Raw genomic sequence first — 20,054 nt, 5'->3', positions numbered from 1 at the left:
AGAAATAAAAACGAATATAAAATCACCCAGCTATTTACATTTGAGTCACATTGCAGACGCTCTTTTCCAGATCGACTTACAGTTAGTGAGTGCATACATTTTTATTTTATTTTCATACTGGCCCCCCGTGGGAATCGAACCCACAACCCTGGCGTTGCAAACACCATGCTCTACCAACTGAACTACACAGGACCTTTAATAACCTTAATGCTGCATCTTTTCTTCTAGGGAGTTTTTCCTAGCCACTGTGCTTCTGGTTGGCTTGCTCTTTGGGGTATAAGCCAGGTAAAAAAAAAGTTAAACTGCTGGTGTAAAAAGGGCTTTATAAAATAAACATGATTGATTGATTCATAACAAGTCCTCTTCTCTCTTTCTCTCTCTCTCTCTCCTCAGACTCCTCCCCAGCTGTAGGGGCTCCAGTGGGTGTCTGTGAGTAAGTGACACCCTCCATCGATCCCTCCATCATGCTATTGGTGTGTGTGGCCTGGCTGGGCCTTGTGTCCCTGGGTTGGGACCAGGGCTGTTCAGCCGTCAGCACCACCAGAGCCCAGGGAGGCCTCAGGGGACGCATACAGAGGGACCGCAGGAACATCAGGCCCAACATCATCCTCATCATGACCGACGATCAGGACACAGAGCTGGGTAAGAATGATGGACTGACCCCCTGGAGCTCTGGAGGTGGTCCTGTGCTCTACATGTTGGAAGAGCTTCCTTATCTGTATGAATCATCTCTCTCTCTCTCTCTCTCTCTCTCTCTCAATAATTAGCATAGTCTCCCAGACATGTAATATTAAATTGAAGACATAAATAAGCCCAAACAGACATCTGGCTTAGAGATGCTGTGCGGTGCAGGGTTTGTTTGTGTTCACAGCATGCATAATGGATTATGATTACTACTTACCAGGGCCGTGCACAGACCTTTCAAGGGGAAGGTGCTTTTTACTTTCACAATGAATATCTTGAAATTCATAACATGCTAAATGAGTCTGTCGCGAAAAGATTTGCATTTTTCAGCATAGGCTTATTGATTTCTGCGACAACACGCTCACTAATCACAAATTGTAAGCAAGCTAGTTGTAGTGCCTCAGCAAGAGAGGGTAGGTAGCTACCAGCTGATCATTGATGCGTGTAGGCCAGGGTTCTTCAATTCCGGTCCTGGAGGGCCGAAACACTTCTGTTTTTTATTTCTACCTGGTAGTTAATTGCACTCACCTGGTGTCCCAGGTCTGAATTAGCCCCTGATTAGAAGGAGGGGCTGAAAAACAGTGGTGTCTCGGCCCTCCAGGACCGGAATTGAAGAACCCTGGTGTAGGCTGTCAGCCAACCAGACCCTAATATTGTTGATGATGGAAATCAAATGTAATTCTGCTACGGGCCGTACTGTTGATATTTAAACTAGGTCGCTTGCTAGTTACTACACACACTTGACCGGTGACCGCATCTCAAGCGATGCATGTTTCGATGCCTGCAAACTGAGAAAAAGGCACAATCGGGTGCACACGAGCTCCATACAGGGCAGTCCAATCGACCGGGTGTGGGGTGCCAACGACGACTTAGGGGCAATGGGTTCAGAACAACAACAACAAAAACAGAATAATATATATATTTGAACAGTGAGAGACAGAATAACAACAAAAAAATCCAGAAAAACGCATGTCAAAAATGTTATAAATTGATTTGCATTTTAATGAGGGAAATAAGTATTTGACCCCCTCTCAATCAGAAAGATGTCTGGCTCCCAGGTGTCTTTTATACAGGTAACGAGCTGAGATTAGGAGCACATTCTTAAAGGGAGTGCTCCTAATCTCAGTTTGTTACCTGTATAAAAGACACCTGTCCACAGAAGCAATCAATCAATCAGATTCAAAACTCTCCACCATGGCCAAGACCAAAGAGCTCTCCAAGGATGTCAGGGACAAGATTGTAGACCTACACAAGGTTTGAATGGGCTACAAGACCATCGCCATGATCTCAAGGCAGCTGGGACCATAGTCACCAAGAAAACAATTGGTAACACACTGCGCCGTGAAGGACTGAAATCCTGCAGCGCCCGAAAGGTCCACCTGCTCAAGAAAGCACATATACAGGCCCCTCTGAAGTTTGCCAATGAACATCTGAATGATTCAGAGGAGAACTGGATGAAAGTGTTGTGGTCAGATGAGACCAAAATCGAGCTCTTTGGCAGCAACTCAACTCGCCGTGTTTGGAGGAGGAGGAATGCTGCCTATGACCCCAAGAACACCATCCCCACCGTCAAACATGGAGGTGGAAACATTATGCTTTGGGGGTGTTTTTCTGCTAAGGGGACAGCACAACTTCACCGCATCAAAGGGATGATGGACGGGGCCATGTACCGTCAAATCTTGGTTGAGAACCTCCTTCCCTCAGCCAGGGCATTGAAAATGGGTCGTGGATGGGTATTCCAGCATGACAATGACCCAAAACACACGGCCAAGGCAACAAAGGAGTGGCTCAAGAAGAAGCACATTAAGGTCCTGGAGTGGCCTAGCCAGTCTCCAGACCTTAATCCCATAGAAGATCTGTGGAGGGAGCTGAAGGTTCGAGTTGCCAAACGTCAGGCTCGAAACCTTAATGACTTGGAGAAGATCTGCAAAGAGGAGTGTGACAAAATCCCTCCTGAGATGTGTGCAAACCTGGTGGCCAACTACAAGAAATGTCTGACCTCTGTGATTGCCAACAAGGGTTTTGCCACCAAGTACTAAGTCATTTTTTGCATAGGGGTCAAATACTTATTTCCCTCATTAAAATGCAAATCCATTTATAACATTTTTGACATGTGTTTTTCTGGATTCTTTTGTTGTTATTCTGTCTCTCACTGTTCAAATAAACCTCCCATTAAAATTATAGACTGATCATGTCTTTGTCAGTGGGCAAACATACAAAATCAGCAGGGGATCAAATACTTTTTTCTCTCACTGTATATATACTGTATACAGTTGAAGTCGGAAGTTTACATACACTTATGTTGTAGTCATTAAAACTCGTTTTTCAACCACTCAACAAATTTCTTGTTAACAAAGTATAGTTTTGGCAAGTCGGTTAGGACATCTACCTTGTGCATGACAGAAGTAATTTTTCCAACAATTGTTGATAGACAGATAATTTCACTTAAATTCACTGTATCACAATTCCAGTGGGTCAGAAGTTTACTGTGCCTTTAAACAGCTTAGAAAATCACAGAAAATGATGTTGTGGCTTTAGAAGCTTCTGATAGGCTAATTGACATCACTTGAGTCAATTGGAGGTGTACCTGTGGATGTATTTAAAGGCCTACCTTCAAACTCAGTGCCTCTTTGCTTGACATCATGAAAAAATCAAAAGAAATCAGCCAAGACCTCAGAAAAAAAAAGTTTCATCCTTGGGAGCAATTTCCAAATGCCTGAATGTACCACGTTCATCTGTACAAACAATAGTACGCAAGTATAAACACCATGGGACCACGCAGCCGTCATACCGCTCAGGAAGGAGACGCATTTTGTCTCCTAGAGATGAATGTACTTTGGTGCAAAAAGTGCAACTCAATCCCAGAACAACAGCAAAGGACCTTGTGAAGATGCTGGAGGAAACAGGTACAAAAGTATATATATCCACAGTAAAACGAGTCCTATATCAACATAACCTAAAAGGCCGCTCAGCAAGGAAGAAGCCACTGCTCCAAAACCTCCATAAAAAAGCCAGACTACGGTTTGCAACTGCACATGGGGACAAAGATTGTACTTTTTGGAGAAATGTCCTCTGCTCTGATGAAACAAAAATATAACTGTTTGGCCATAATGACCATCGTTATGTGGAGGAAAAAGGGGGTGCCTAGCAAGCCGAAGAACACCATCCCAACCGTGAAGCACGGGGGTGGCAGCATCATGCTGTGGGGGTGCTTTGCTGCAGGAGGGACTGGTGCACTTCACAAAATAGATGGCATCATGAGGAAGGAAAATTATGTGGTTATATTGAAGCAACATCTCAAGACATCAGTCAGGAAGTTAAAGCTTGGTTGCAAATGGGTCTTCCAAATGGACAATGACCCCAAGCATACTTCCAGAGTTGTGGCAAAATGGCTTAAGGACAACAAAGTCAAGGTATTGGAGTGGTCATCACAAAGCCCTGACCTCAATCCTATAGAACATTTGTGGGCAGAATTGAAAATGCATGTGCGAGCAAGGAGGCCTACAAACCTGACTCAGTTACACCAGCTCTGTCAGGAGGACTGGACCAAAATTCACCCAACTTATTGTGGGAAGCTTGTGGAAGGCTACCCAAAACGTTTGACCCAAGTTAAACAATTTAAAGGCAATGCTACCAAATACTAATTGAGTGTATGTAAACTTCTGACCCACTGGGAATGTGATGAAAGACATAAAAGCTTAAATAAATCATTCTCTCTACTATTATTCTGACATTTCACATTCTTAAAATAAAGTGGTGATCCTAACTGACCTAAGACAGGGAATTTCTACTAGGATTAAATGTCAGGAATTGTGAAAAAACGGAGTTTAAATATATTTGGCTAAGGTGTATGTAAACTTCAGACTTCAACTGTATATACCTCCACCCTGTCACACCCTGGCTCTGGGACTCTACAGGTAAAAGTCAGTAAATTAGAATATTTTGAAAAACTTGATTTATTTCAGTAATTGCATTCAAAAGGTGTAACTTGTACATTATATTTATTCATTGCACACAGACTGATGCATTCAAATGTTTATTTCATTTAATTTTGATGATTTGAAGTGGCAACAAATGAAAATCCAAAATTCCGTGTGTCACAAAATTAGAATATTACTTAAGGCTAATACAAAAAAGGGATTTTTTAGAAATGTTGCCCAACTGAAAAGTATGAAAATGAAAAATATGAGCATGTACAATACTCAATACTTGGTTGGAGCTCCTTTTGCCTCAATTACTGCATTAATGCGGCGTGGCATGGAGTCGATGAGTTTCTGGCACTGCTCAGGTGTTATGAGAGCCCAGGTTGCTCTGATAGTGGCCTTCAACTCTTCTGCGTTGTTGGGTCTGGCATTCTGCATCTTCCTTTTCACAATACCCCATAGATTTTCTATGGGGCTAAGGTCAGGGGAGTTGGCTGGCCAATTTAGAACAGAAATACCATGGTCCGTAAACCAGGCACGGGTAGATTTTGCGCTGTGTGCAGGCGCCAAGTCCTGTTGGAACCTGAAATCTCCATCTCCATAGAGCAGGTCAGCAGCAGGAAGCATGAAGTGCTCTAAAACTTGCTGGTAGACGGCTGCGTTGACCCTTGATCTCAGGAAACAGAGTGGACCGACACCAGCAGATGACATGGCACCCCAAACCATCACTGATGGTGGAAACTTTACACTAGACTTCAGGCAACGTGGATCCTGTGCCTCTCCTGTCTTCCTCCAGACTCTGGGACCTCGATTTCCAAAGGAAATGCAAAATTTGCTTTCGTCAGAAAACATGACTTTAGACCACTCAGCAGCAGTCCAGCTCTTTTTTTCCTTAGCCCAGGTGAGACGCTTTTCGCGCTGTTTCTTGGTCAACAGTGGCTTGACACGAGGTATGCGGCAGTTGAAACCCATGTCTTTCAAGCGTCTCTTGGTGGTGGATCTTGAAGCCCTGACTCCAGCAGCTGTCCACTCCTTGTGAATCTCCCCCACATTTTTGAATGGGTTTTTTTTCACAATCTTGACTAGGGCGCGGTGATCCCTATTGCTTGTACACTTTTTCTGACCACAGTTTTTCCTTCCCTTTGCCTCTCTATTAATGTGTTTGGACACAGAGCTCTGAGAACAGCCAGCCTCTTCTGCAATAACCTTTTGTGTCTTTCCCTCCTTGTGCAATGTGTCGATGGTCGCCTTTTGGACAGCTGTCAAATCTGAAGTCTTCCCCATGTTTGTGTAGGCTTCAGAACTGGACTGAGAGACCATTTAAAGCCCTTTGCAGGTGTTTTGAGTTAATCAGCTGATTATTTTGTGGCACCAGGTGTCTTCAAAATGTAACCCTTACACAATATTCTAATTTTGTGACACACGGAATTTTGGATTTTCATTTGTTGCCACTTCAAATCATCAAAATTAAATGAAATAAACATTTGAATGCATCAGTCTGTGTGCAATGAATAAATATAATGTACAAGTTACACCTTTTGAATGCAATTACTGAAATAAATCAAGTTTTTCAAAATATTCTAATTTACTGACTTTTACCTGTATATGTTGAGCCAGGGTGTGGATATTCTATAGGTTGTATTTCTGTGTTGGCCAGAGTGGTTCCCAATCAGAGGCAACGAGTGTCAGCTGTGGCTGGTTGTCTCTGATTGGGAGCCATATTTATAGAGGCTATTTGCCCACAAATGTTGTGGGATCTTGTTTCTAGTCTGTTTGTGTTAGACCGTGAACTGTCACGTTATCGTTTTGTTGTTTTTGATCGTGTCTCTAATAAAGAGTATGTTTGCCTGCAACGCTGCGCCTTGGTCCTCCTCTGTATACGACGATCGTGACACACCCAAAAGGGCATTTGGCAAGTGGGAGGGAAAAGGAGCAGGTGCTCGGACCCAATCTGTGCACAAGCCTGCTTGCAAAGTCCTATACAGAAACCCAGCCTAAAACCCCAAACAGCAAGCAATGCAGATGTAGAAGCACGATGGCTAGGGAAAAACTCCCTAGAAAGGCAGAAACCTAGGAAGAAACCTAGAGAGGAACCAGGCTCTGAGGGGTGGCCAGTCCCCTTCTCGCTGTGCCGGGTGGGGATTATAACAGTACATGGCCATTAAGGCCAGATTTTTCTTCAAGATGTTCAAACGTTCATAGATGACCAGCAGGGTCAAATAATAGTCACAGTGGTTGTAGAGGCTGCAACAGGTCAGTACACCAGGAGTAAATGTCACTTGGCTTTTCATAGCCGGGCATTTAGAGGTTGAAATAGCAGGTGCGGTAGAGAGAGCGAGCTGAAAACAGCAGGTCTGGGACAAGGTAGCACGTCCGGTGAACAGGTCAGGGTTCCATAGCCGCAGGCAGAACAGTTGAAACTGGAGCAGCAGCACGACCAGGTGGACTGGGGACAGCCAGGAGTCATCAGGCCAGGTAGTCCTGAGGCATGGTCCTAGGGCTCAGGTCCTCCGGGAGGGGAGGGAGACTACCTATAGTTTTGTCACCGAATCTGTTGCATTAAATAGCCAATGTGCCTACTCCGGTCTTGGCACAGTCAGCTTTAACCAACAGCTCACAGATACTGTAGGCTAGTCTACATGATGAGATTATTATGAATATTTGTATTTGTCAAATGGCAGTCAAGCATCGATCATCATGCCACCAGAATCAGACCCTCTATATTTATCGGAAAGGAGTATAAAGATCGCTGTGCACTTTGAACCCTGTGGAGTAACTTATTTAATCTGTAGCCTAATAAACTGCATGGTTTCCCGAGTTGTACTGGGAGGACCACACAACATAGCATTGCGTGACTCCAAGTTTACTTCGATATGATGGTTATTATATTAATATTTGCGCATGAAGGCGTTTCCACCACCATTTCAAGCATAATTAATTTTACAGACACAAAAAGATCCCACAATGTCGAACGAACAAATTATCTGTCTGCATTTTCTTTTAAACACCGAAACTTCCTATTTCCATCACAGATGACGTGATTTTTTTTTATACGGTATGACTTAACTCGTATCAAAACTGTGGATGGAAACTTGGTTAATTAGACAATTTGTCAAGACTGCAATTTGTTATGCGCTCGACTTACAGTCAGTGAATTCAACAAAAAATATAAACAAAAAAAATGCAAGAAAGACAATAATTTGTATTTTATTTCCCATCCTCCTCCTCCTCCTCTTCATCCTCCTCTCCATCCTCCTCCTCCTCCTCATCCTCCTCTCCATCCTCCTCCTCCTCCTCTCTATCCTCCTCCTCTTCATCCTCCTCCTCCTCCTCTCCATCCTCCTCCTCCTCATCCTCCTCCTCCTCCTCTTCATCCTCCTCCTCTCCATCCTCCTCCTCCTCTCCATCCTCCTCCTTTCCATCCTCTTCTCCATCCTCATCCTCTCCATCCTCCTCCTCTCCATCATCCTCCTCTCCATCCTCTTCCTCTCCATCCTCTTCCTCCTCTCCAGGTTCTCTCCAGGTGATGAATAAGACTCGTAAGATAATGGAGGATGGAGGCACCTCATTCACCAACGCCTTTGTGACCACGCCCATGTGCTGTCCGTCTCGCTCGTCCATGCTGACAGGGAAGTATGTTCACAATCACAACACATACACCAACAATGAGAACTGTTCCTCACCGTCCTGGCAGGCTCAGCATGAACCACGTTCCTTCGCAGTCTACCTCAACAACACAGGATACAGGACAGGTAAGAGCATTTATGGAACTTTTATAGCTTCTATTGTTATAATACAGGAACTTGATAAGGAAAAAAATGTAGTGTCCTCTCCCCTGTGTTCCCATGTCAGGCTCATTTTTCCCTGTTGTGTCTGAATGGGCCTTTACCTTTTCTCTGACCCTAATAACACCTCCTCCTCCCCCCTAGGAACCTACTGACAGCTCCAGGTACATGGTTCCTAGGGAGGAGGTTTTATTAGGGGTCAGAGAAAGGTAAAGGGAAAAAATTTGCTGATATTTAACAAGCCAAATCACATTCATGACCCTACTCTATGGTTATGAGAAACACTGGTGTATCACCAGCTTTAGAGAAAATACTTACAGGTTTTTTAACAGACATTTATGATCCTCCTCCCGTCCCTATATTTGAACAGTTTATTTGAGTGATCTCGAGGATGAGGTGCTCTTGATGATGTGTTCAGAATTTTTTTCGTGTGTGAAGCCAAAGACAAAATGTCCACATTGCGTTGACAATAACGTTTCTCTAACTCTTATCTTCCCTGTCTCCTCTCTCAGCGTTCTTCGGGAAGTACCTGAACGAGTACAACGGCAGCTACATCCCTCCTGGGTGGCGTGAGTGGGTGGGGCTCGTAAAAAATTCCCGCTTTTACAATTACACCGTCTGTCGGAATGGGTACAAGGAGAAGCACGGTGCGGAGTACTCCAAGGTATATCTGCTATGATTTGAAGTGGCGTCTCCTTTGGAGTTCGCTCTGTGAGACTGAGGGTTTTATTGAATTGAATTACCATGTGGCGTACCACAATGTTTAGAGATGATAAAGCAGCTGTCCCGCTCTCTCTCTGGGGTTGTGGAGTTCATCTTGTTCTGTTAATCTTTCTCCTCTCTCTCTCTTTGTCTCTCTTTGTCTCTCTTTGTCTCTCTTTGTCTCTCTTTGTCTCTCTTTGTCTCTCTCTTTGTCTCTCTCTCTTTGTCTCTCTCTCTTTGTCTCTCTCTCTTTGTCTCTCTTTGTATCTCTCTCTTTGTATCTCTCTCTCTCTCTCTCTCTCTCTCTCTCTCTCTCTCTCTCTCTCTCTCTCTCTCTCTCTCTCTCTCTCTCTCTCTCTCTCTCTCTCTCTCTCTCTCTCTCTCTCTCTCTCTCTCTCTCTCTCTCTCTCTCTCTCTCTCTCTCTCTCTCTCTCTCTCTCTCATGTTGTATCACAGTGCCTCTCTTCTTTCTAAAGATCTAATTTGACTGTATATATGAATATGTATATATGAATAGTGTGTAAATAGTATTTTTGTTGTCTCTTGTCTTACCAATATATAACTCCTATTTTTATTTTATTTAATGTAATGTTGTTTTTGTCTATAACTGTTCTGTGCAAATGTGATGTATTTGTACGTTTTATGTGGACCCCAGGAAGAGTATCTGCTGCATGTGCAGTAGCTAATGGGGATCCTAATGAACTACACTCTAAGCCGGCGCTGTTGCTATGACAACACTGAGGTCCCTCCCTCTCTCTCTTTCATCCTCTGTCTCCGTCTCTCTCCCCGTCTCTTTCTCCCCGTCTCTCTCTTTCCCCTCTCCCTATCCATTTCTCTCTCTCCCTTCTCTCTTGGGGCTGGTTGGGTCACGTGTGGGCTTCACTAGAAGCTTCAGCCCAGCTACAGTGCACTTACCCTGGGGTGGAATGAGGAGGGAGAGGGGGGGGGGGGGGGGTAGGGAGTTGTTACAGGCGCTGAAGTCAACATGACTACTAGCGTAGCATGGATCCAACCTGTGGCACAGTGGCATGATAGCGTGACACGCTATGGCTGCTCAGCCCTGCCAGGAGGCCTGCCAGCTCATAGTGAAACCAGGGTGAGAGGGTTGGCGGGATTCCCCTGAAATGGTATAAGTCAGATTTAACGTGATTCATTTTTGGAGCTATTCATGGTTTTATAGCTGACTTTAATTACTTACTGTCTCTGAAGAGGGAGGGAGGGAGGGATGGAGGGAGGGAGGGAGGGTGGGTGTTGTGAGAGAGAAAGGCTGGTAGAGAGCGAGAGAGAGAGAGAGAGCGAGAGCTGAGAGCTGAGAGAGAGATAGCGAGTGAGCGAGTGAGAGCTGAGAGCTGAGAGAGAGATAGCGAGTGAGAGCTGAGAGCGAGAGCGAGTGAGCGAGCGAGTGAGAGCTGAGAGCGAGAGAGAGAGAGAGCTAGAGCTGAGAGCTGAGAGAGAGAGCTATAGCTGAGAGCTGAGAGAGAGATAGCGAGTGAGCGAGCGAGAGCTGAGAGCTAGAGCTATAGCTAAGCTATCTGTCGTTGTTACTGTAGACGGCACATCTTCCTTTTTTCACAGCTGTCACAAATCCTATTGTGCCACAGCAACGTTGATGTTGTTGTAAAAATTGTATTCGCTTCCATTTCGTTTCAACATTTTAAAGTTTTTTTTTTTAACAAGTTGTTGGTATTATAATGTGTCCTAAGTACATCTGTCTCCCATTTGCCCATGTTTCTTTGAGATCCTTTGAATGGTAAAGTTTTGTGATACTCTCAACTCATCCTGTTGTGTAAGCACATTCGTAACTGGTTTTTATAACACATCAAATGAATATCACTTTAGTTGAGGTGTCTGTGCACACTCTATAAGGGCATATGACATGATAATGCTGTCCACCATTCCATTCAATGTAATAATATGATACAGAGGTTGGTAAATGATATAACACCTTGTAATAACATCTGGTATATAGACTCTATATACCAAATCTGTTTTTGATTTGGATACTGTGAAGAAACCTATAGTGGCGTGTCTGGTGGGGTATGTATCGTATGTCTGTTTGAAGTTTATGTAAATAGATCACACAAGTGGTTAGGCATTTTCAACACACAAATGTTTCTTAAAAAGACTAGAAGAGAAGTAGTCAATTTCTCCTCAACCCTCAACCATGAAAGACTATCAAGCCGGTTGTTGATGTTAGTTCTGTGTGTGCAGTTAAGGGAAAGGCGTGCTGGTTTGTTTTGAGCCAGCTGCAGCTTTGCTAGGTCTTTTCTTTGCTGCACTTGACCATATTACCAGACAGTAATCAAGATGGGACAAGACCAGAGCCTGAACAACTAGTACAGTTGATCTGTGTGTCAAAAACACAGAACATATTTTTATAACAGACATACCTCTCCCCCATCTTCACAACAACTTTGTCAATGTGACTTGACCATGATAACTGACCATCCAATGTTACTCCTGGGAGTTCAATTCTTCAACTTGTTCAATGGTCACACCCTTTATACACAACTCCAGTTGAGGTTTAGGTCTAAGAGAATGCTTTGAACCAAATACAATGCTTTTGGTTTTAGATGTATTTAAGACCAGTTTATTCTTAATGACCTGTTCTGACATTGACTGTATCTCCTTGCTAAGAGTCTCAGTGAGCTCACTGTCTGTAGGTGCTGATGTGTAGAGTGCAATCATCAGCATACATAGTTATTTTAGCTTCAGGGGCAAATCATTTGTAAAAAACAGAGAAGAGTAGCGGCCCAAGGCAACTGCCCTGAGGGACACCGCACTGTACATATCTGATGTAAGAAAAGCTTCCATTGAAGAACACTCTCAGAGTTCTATTGGATAAGTAACTCTCCAACCATGTGATGGCAGGTGTTGTAAAGCAATAACAAGTGAGTTTTTTTTCCAATAACAAATTATGATCAATAACATCAAAGGCTGCACTGAAATCTAACAATACAGCTCCAACTACCATCTTATTACCCATTGATTTTAGCCAGTCATCAGTCGTCTGAGTCAGTACAAGTTGAGTACCCTTCCCTTTATGCATGCTGAAAGTCAGTAGTTAACTTGTACTTAAAAAATAGCATTGTATTTGTTCAAACACAATTCTCTCAGTCAGTTTACTAAGAACAGGCAGCAAACTGATTGGGCAGCTGTTAGTGCTTTACTGTTTTTAGGTAGTGGAATTACTTTAGCTTCCTTCCACGCCTGTGGACACACCCTCCATTACGCTTTGGGTAAAGACATGGCAAATAGGGGTGGTAATACAGTCTGCTACCATTCTCACTAGTTTCCCATCTATGTTGTCTATACCTGGTGGCTGATCATTATTGATGGATAACAATCATTTTTTTTCTTCACCTCTTCCACACATTTACATTACATTTACATTTTAGTCATTTAGCAGACGCTCTTATCCAGAGCGACTTACAGTTAGTGAGTGCATACATAATTTTTTATTATTCATACTGGCCCCCCGTGGGAATTGAACCCACAAACCTGCCGTTGCAAACGCCATGCTCTACCAACTGAGCTACATCCCTGCCGGCCATTCCCTCCCCTACCCTGGACGACGCTGGGCCAATTGTGCGCCGCCCCATGGGTCTCCCGGTCGCAGCCGGCTACGACAGAGCCTGGATTTGAACCAGGATCTCTAGTGGCACAGCTAGCACTGCTGTGTTAGCTTGACCAAATTCAAAACGGCAATCCTTCTCTTTCATTATTAGATCTTCAATAAACAAATATAATGGTTCACTGTTCAATGTTGTTATTTCACTTCTCAGTTTGTCCACTTTACCAGTTAAATAGTCATTGAAATGATTGGCTATATCAAACGTTTTTGTTATAAATGACCCATGAACTTCAATGAACAATGGAAATTAATAATATAATTTAAGGTACTCCAAAGTCTTTTGCCATAGTTTTTTTATGTAATTTATCTTGTTTTGGTAATATAATTTCTTTTTTTGTTTGTTTAGTTCATTTCTCAATTGACAGTATGTCAACCAGTCAGCTGAGCAGCCTTGTTTGCCACCTTTTTTTGCATCATTTGTTTTAACCATACCATTGTTCAACTCCTCTTCGATCCAGGGGGATCTAACAGTTCCCAGTTAGTTTCTTAACAGGTGAATGGTTGTCAACAATTGGCAAGAATCATTGTACAAATACTCCATGTGCTGCATCTGCCTCAGCTACTTTGGCTTTCCTTGTTATTGCCACAATGTCACAGTCATTACAGCCAATGGGAACAGATATTGCTTTGGGGCAAGAAGCTTCCTCTTGAGAGGACAACTAGATGATAACCAGTCAATGTTCAGGTCACCAAGACAACATTTTCTCTGTTAGCATCAGCGACCTTATCTAACATCACACAGATATTCTCCAGATACTGGACGTTTTCACTTGGTGGCCCTAAAAGCACCCTAAAAAGAAGAGGCTTTAGATGAGGCAGGTGAACCACAGCACTTCTACTTAATTTGTCATGAGATCCTCTCTGAGCTTTACAGGAATATGGCTCTGAATATACACAGCAACACCTCCCCCGTAGACATTCCCGTCTCTTCTGTAGATGTAACAGTATATCCTTGTATTCCTACTGCTGTATCATCAAAAGCGCTGTCTAAGTGAGTCTCAGAAATGGATAATATATTTACATTATCTAAGATTATTAGCTAATTACAAATCTCATGACCTTTGTTTCTGAGGCTACATGTATTAATATGAGCTAACTTGAACCCTTTCCTGAGTAGCTTATATTTATAGAAATTATTATTTCTAATAATAACAAAGAAGGAATTGATGGATATTTTAGCAGATTATGTTCAGCAGACGTCTGTCTCAACCTTTAAGTCTTTACTGAAGACTCATCTCTTCAGTAGGTCCTATGATTGAGTGTAGTCTGGCCCAGGGATGCGAAGGTAATAACAAAGAAGGAATTAATGGATATTTTAGCAGATTATGTTCAGCAGACGCCTTATCTGGTTTAGCTCACCTGCAGCTCTATTCTTCCTGCCACTTCTGCATAGCTGTCTTGCTGGACTGTTGGTCTCTTCTGATTGGGTGATCTTGGAGGATGTATGGCAGAGTTTCCTAGTAAACACCTTGTCACCCTGTTTGTTCAAGTTGTACTAGGTTGTACAGCTGGGGGTGAATGTCACGGTGGTTCTCTAGGTAAACATTGTCCAAGAGAGCACAGCCTCTAGACAGCTCAGCTTGCTCTGAATAATGTGGAAGGGCACATCTCCACATGGCAATATGGCTGACTGCTAACCTACAAAGCATTACATGGGCTTGCTCCTACCTATCTCTCTGATTTGGTCCTGTTATACATACCTACACGTACGCTACGGTCACAAGACGCAGGCCTCCTTATTGTCCCTAGAATTTCTAAGCAAACAGCTGGAGGCAGGGCTTTCTCCTATAGAACTCAATTTTTATGGAAATGGTCTGCCTATCCATGTGAGAGACATAGACTCTGTCTCGACCTTTACGTCTTTACTGAAGACTCATCTCTTCAGTAGGTCCTATGATTGAGTGTAGTCTGGCCCAGGGGTGCGAAGGTGAACGGCAAGGCACTGGAGCGACAAACCGCCCTTGCTGTCTCTGCCTGGCCGGCTCCCCTCCCGTCTCTCCACTGGGATTCTCTGCCTCTGACCCTATTACGGGGGCTGAGTCACTGGCTTACTAGTCCTCTTCCATGCCGTCCCTAGGAGGGGTGCGTCACTTGAGTGGGTTGAGTCACTGACGTGATCTTCCTGTCCGGTTTGTCGCCCCCTCGGGCTCGTGCGGTGGAGGAGATCTTCGTGGGCTATACTCAGCCTTGTCTCAGGGTAGTAGGTTGGTGGTCTGTTGATATCCCTCTGGTGGTGTGGGGGCTGTGCTTTGGCAAAGTGGGTGGGGTTATATCCTGCCTGGTTGGCCCTGTCCGGGGGTATCGTCGGACGGGGCAACAGTGTCCCCCGACCCCCCCCCCCCCCCGTCTCAGCCTCCAGTATCTATGCTGCAGTAGTCTATGTGCCTGGCTGATGGCCAGGTCAGACCCCCCCCCCCGTCTCAGCCTCCAGTATCTATGCTGCAGTAGTCTATGTGCCTGGCTGATGGCTAGGTCAGACCCCCCCCCGTCTCAGCCTCCAGTATCTATGCTGCAGTAGTCTATGTGCCGGGGTGATGGCCAGGTCAGACCCCCCCCCCCGTCTCAGCCTCCAGTATCTATGCTGCAGTAGTCTATGTGCCTGGCTGATGGCCAGGTCAGACCCCCCCCCCGTCTCAGCCTCCAGTATCTATGCTGCAGTAGTCTATGTGCCAGGTCAGACCCCCCCCCCCCCCGTCTCAGCCTCCAGTATCTATGCTGCAGTAGTCTATGTGCCAGGTCAGACCCCCCCCCCCCCCCCCCGTCTCAGCCTCCAGTATCTATGCTGCAGTAGTCTATGTGCCTGGCTGATGGCCAGGTCAGACCCCCCCCCCGTCTCAGCCTCCAGTATCTATGCTGCAGTAGTCTATGTGCCTGGCTGATGGCTAGGTCAGACCCCCCCCCGTCTCAGCCTCCAGTATCTATGCTGCAGTAGTCTATGTGCCTGGCTGATGGCCAGGTCAGACCCCCATGCTGCTGCTAGGAAGGACAGATGAGCTGTGGGGTTTCGACATGAGGTTAGACGTGGTTTCATTCAGCTGACCAACAGCTCTGTTATATGAGCTGGGGGGTTTAGACATGAGGTTAGACGTGGTTTCATTCAGCTGACCAACAGCTCTGTTATATGAGCTGTGGCGTTTTGACATTACATTTACATTTACGACATTTAGCAGACGCTCTTATCCAGAGCGACTTACAAAGGATTCAGCTGACCAACAGCTCTGTTATATGAGCTGTGGGGTTTTGACATTACATTTACATTTACGACATTTAGCAGACGCTCTTATCCAGAGCGACTTACAAAGGATTGTAGAAGGGTAGAAGGATTACTTTATCCTATCCCAGGTATTCCTTAAAGAGGTGGGGTTTCAAGTGTCTCCGGAAGGTGGTCAGTGACTCCGCTGTCCTGGCGTCGTGAGGGAGCTTGTTCCACCATTGGGGTGCCAGAGCAGCGAACAGTTTTGACTGGGCTGTGGGGTTTCGACATGAGGTTAGACGTGGTTTCATTCAGCTGACCAACAGTTATATTATATGAGCTGTGGGGTTTCGACATGAGGTTAGATGTGGTTGTCTGAAGTTATGTATACTAAAGAGGAATATTCCTATTCCCTCATCTGTGCACTTCTGAAAAAGACTGAGCTCTGGTCAAAAGTAGTGCACTATTGAGGGAATAGGGTGCCATTTGGGATGCAGACATGGTGACAGATTAAGGCAGAAAACAACATGTACCAGAATGCAGCTTATCCCCCGTAACTACCCATCTACCCCCCGTTACTACCCATCTACCCCCGTTACTACCCATCTACCCCCAGTTACTACCCATCTACCCCCCATTACTACCCATCTACCCCCCGTTACTACCCATATACCCCCGTTACTACCCATCTACCCCCCGTTACTACCCATCTACCCCCCGTTACTACCCATCTACCCCCCGTTACTACCCATCTACCCCCCGTTACTACCCATCTACCCCCCATTACTACCCATCTACCCCCAGTTACTACCCATGTACCCCCCGTTACTACCCATCTACCCCCCGTTACTACCCATCTACCCCCCGTTACTACCCATCTACTACCCAGTTACTACCCATCTACTACCCCCCGTTACTACCCATCTACCCCCCAGTTACTACCCATCTACCCCCTGTTAGACCAGACAACAACCTAGCCCTGTTACTTTGAGCTACTCTGAACTTTTGGGGCTGGTTTCCCGGAAGCAGATTATGCCAAGTCCTGGACTATTAAACTCTTTCTATGGATAATCTCCATTTAACTTACTCTGTAGTCCAGAACTATTCCTATGTTTGTATTTATTATGGATCCCCATTAGTTCCTGCCAAGGCAGCAGCTACTCTTCCTGGGGTTTATTATGGATCCCCATTAGTTCCTGCCAAGGCAGCAGCTACTCTTCCTGGGGTTTATTATGGATCCCCATTAGTTCCTGCCGAGGCAGCAGCTACTCTTCCTGGGGTTTATTATGGATCCCCATTAGTTCCTGCCGAGGCAGCAGCTACTCTTCCTGGGGTTTATTATGGATCCCCATTAGTTCCTGCCAAGGCAGCAGCTACTCTTCCTGGGGTTTATTATGGATCCCCATTAGTTCCTGCCAAGGCAGCAGCTACTCTTCCTGGGGTTTATTATGGATCCCCAGTAGTTCCTGCCAAGGCAGCAGCTACTCTTCCTGGGGTTTATTATGGATCCCCATTAGTTCCTGCCAAGGCAGCAGCTACTCTTCCTGGGGTTTATTACGGAACCCCATTAGTTCCTGCCAAGGCAGCAGCTACTCTTCCTGGGGTTTATTATGGATCCCCATTAGTTCCTGCCGAGGCAGCAGCTACTCTTCCTGGGGTTTATTATGGATCCCCATTAGTTCCTGCCAAGGCAGCAGCTACTCTTCCTGGGGTTTATTATGGATCCCCATTAGTTCCTGCCAAGGCAGCAGCTACTCTTCCTGGGGTTTATTATGGATCCCCATTAGTTCCTGCCAAGGCAACAGCTACTCTTCCTGGGGTTTATTATGGATCCCCATTAGTTCCTGCCAAGGCAGCAGCTACTCTTCCTGGGGTTTATTATGGATCCCCATTAGTTCCTGCCAAGGCAGCAGCTACTCTTCCTGGGGTTTGTTATGGATCCCCATTAGTTCCTGCCAAGGCAGCAGCTACTCTTCCTGGGGTTTATTATGGATCCCCATTAGTTCCTGCCAAGGCAACAGCTACTCTTCCTGGGGTTTATTATGGATCCCCATTAGTTCCTGCCGAGGCAGCAGCTACTCTTCCTGGGGTCCAAACACATTAAGACGCATATATTACACATAAATCAAAAGATAAAACAGTACATCATATAACATTATTACACCACTACATATCTACAATACAAAATGTAGAATACCACTATACAACAATATTACAATGTACGTGTGTGTGGAGTGCGTGTGCTAGTGTGTGTGTGTGTGTGTAAACGTGTGTCTGTGCCTGTGTGTGTGTGTGTCTCTTCACAGTCCACGCTGTTCCATAAGATGTATTTTTATCTGTTTTTTTTTATCTAATTTTACTACTTGCATCAGTTACCTGTTGTGGAATAGAGTTCCATGTAGTCATGGCTCTGTGTAGTACTGTGCGCCTCCCATAGTCTGTTCTGGACTTGGAGACTGTGAAGAGCCCAACCTGTACAATATAAAACATTTTATCCACACAATGAGTATTAAAGATGGAATCCGCATTCATTGAAACGCCACTGTCCGCCCCACCGCCAATGAGTATTAAAGATGGAAACCGCATCAGTGGAAACGCCACTGTCCGCCCCAACGCCAATGAGTATTAAAGATGGAAACCGCATCAGTGGAAACGCCACTGTCCGCCCCAACGCCAATGAGTATTAAAGATGGAATTCGCATCAGTGGAAACGCCACTGTCCGCCCCAACGCCAATGAGTATTAAAGATGGAATCCGCATCAGTGGAAACGCCACTGTCCGCCCCAACGCCAATGAGTATTAAAGATGGAATTCGCATCAGTGGAAACGCCACTGTCCGCCCCAACGCCAATGAGTATTAAAGATGGAATTCGCATCAGTGGAAACGCCACTGTCCGCCCCAACGCCAATGAGTATTAAAGATGGAATTCGCATCAGTGGAAACGCCACTGTCCGCCCCACTGCCAATGAGTATTAAAGATGGAATCCACATCAGTGGAAACGCCACTGTCCGCCCCACTGCCAATGAGTATTAAAGATGGAATCCACATCAGTGGAAACGCCACTGTCCGCCCCACTGCCAATGAGTATTAAAGATGGAATCCGCATCAGTGGAGACACCACTGTCCGCCTCACCGCCTTTGTTATTGTTTTTGTATTATTGATGAAACAGAGCTGAGGAGCGTCCAACAGTGTGGTAAAAAAAAAAAAAGACCATATTCTGCTGTTCTATCGTGCGTGCAAAAACTGTGTTGGTTGTTTGCAGTAACTTGTTTGTTGTTGTAATATTCCAAACAGACATGGCAGTTTCACCGTGAATGATTCCAGCTGTAAAGCCAATACTTGTTGTTCTCCCCGTTGCAGGACTATTTCACGGACCTGATCACCAACGACAGTATCAACTTCTTCCGTGTGTCCAAGAAGGTGTACCCTCACCGACCAGTGATGATGGTCATCAGCCACGCTGCCCCCCACGGGCCAGAGGACTCAGCCCCACAATACTCAGAGATGTTCCCTAATGCCTCCCAACACATGTGAGTCGCACACACACACACACACACACTAGACAGACTAGACCCCTAGGTGGTTAAGTGGGCAGAAGTAGAATGAGTGGGAGAGAGAGAAGGAGAGAAAGAGGGAGAGAGAAGCAGAGAAAGGGGGAGAGAGAAGCAGAGAAAGGGGGAGAGAGAAGGAGAGAAAGAGGGAGAGAGAAGGAGAGAAAGAGGGAGAGAAAGAGGGAGAGAGAAGGAGAGAAAGAGGGAGAGAGAGAAGGAGAGAAAGAGGGAGAGAGAGAGGAGAGAAAGAGGGAGAGAGAGAAGGAGATAAAGAGGGAGAGAGAGAAGGAGAGAAAGAGGGAGAGAGAGAAGGAGAGAAAGAGGGAGAGAGAGAGAGAGAGAAAGAGGGAGAGAGAGAGGAGAGAAAGAGGGAGAGAGGAGAAAAAGAGGGAGAGAGAGAAGGAGAGAAGAGGGAGAGAGAAGGAGAGAAAGAGAAGGAGAGAAAGAGGGAGAGACGTGGGGGGACTGGGTAAGGGGGTGGATGGTTGCCAAGGTGAATGGCATGTTGGTGTAAGTGTGTGAAATGTGTGTTGTTGTGAGCTTCAGGGTCAGTGGGTAGTGGAACAGGTGCCAGGCATA

General features: G+C 45.3%; 1 protein-coding gene across 1 annotated transcript; it reads left to right on the top strand.

Moving 5' to 3' along the window:
• Window positions 1-464: 464 nt before the first annotated feature.
• Window positions 465-19,454, top strand: LOC311118465 (extracellular sulfatase Sulf-1-like; the record flags this gene model as incomplete). Its single annotated transcript, XM_084193260.1, has 4 exons — window positions 465-642; window positions 8,120-8,359; window positions 8,905-9,056; window positions 19,285-19,454. Coding segments are annotated over 4 exons (740 nt in total), but the record flags the coding sequence as incomplete, so codon positions are not given.
• Between the last annotated feature and the right edge of the window lie 600 nt (window positions 19,455-20,054).

The sequence above is a fragment of the Coregonus lavaretus genome (assembly GCF_964263955.1).
Source record: "Coregonus lavaretus genome assembly, contig: HAP1_SCAFFOLD_6316, whole genome shotgun sequence".
In the NCBI taxonomy this organism is placed as follows: domain Eukaryota; kingdom Metazoa; phylum Chordata; class Actinopteri; order Salmoniformes; family Salmonidae; genus Coregonus; species Coregonus lavaretus.
This window is presented reverse-complemented; position numbering and strand designations above follow the sequence as displayed.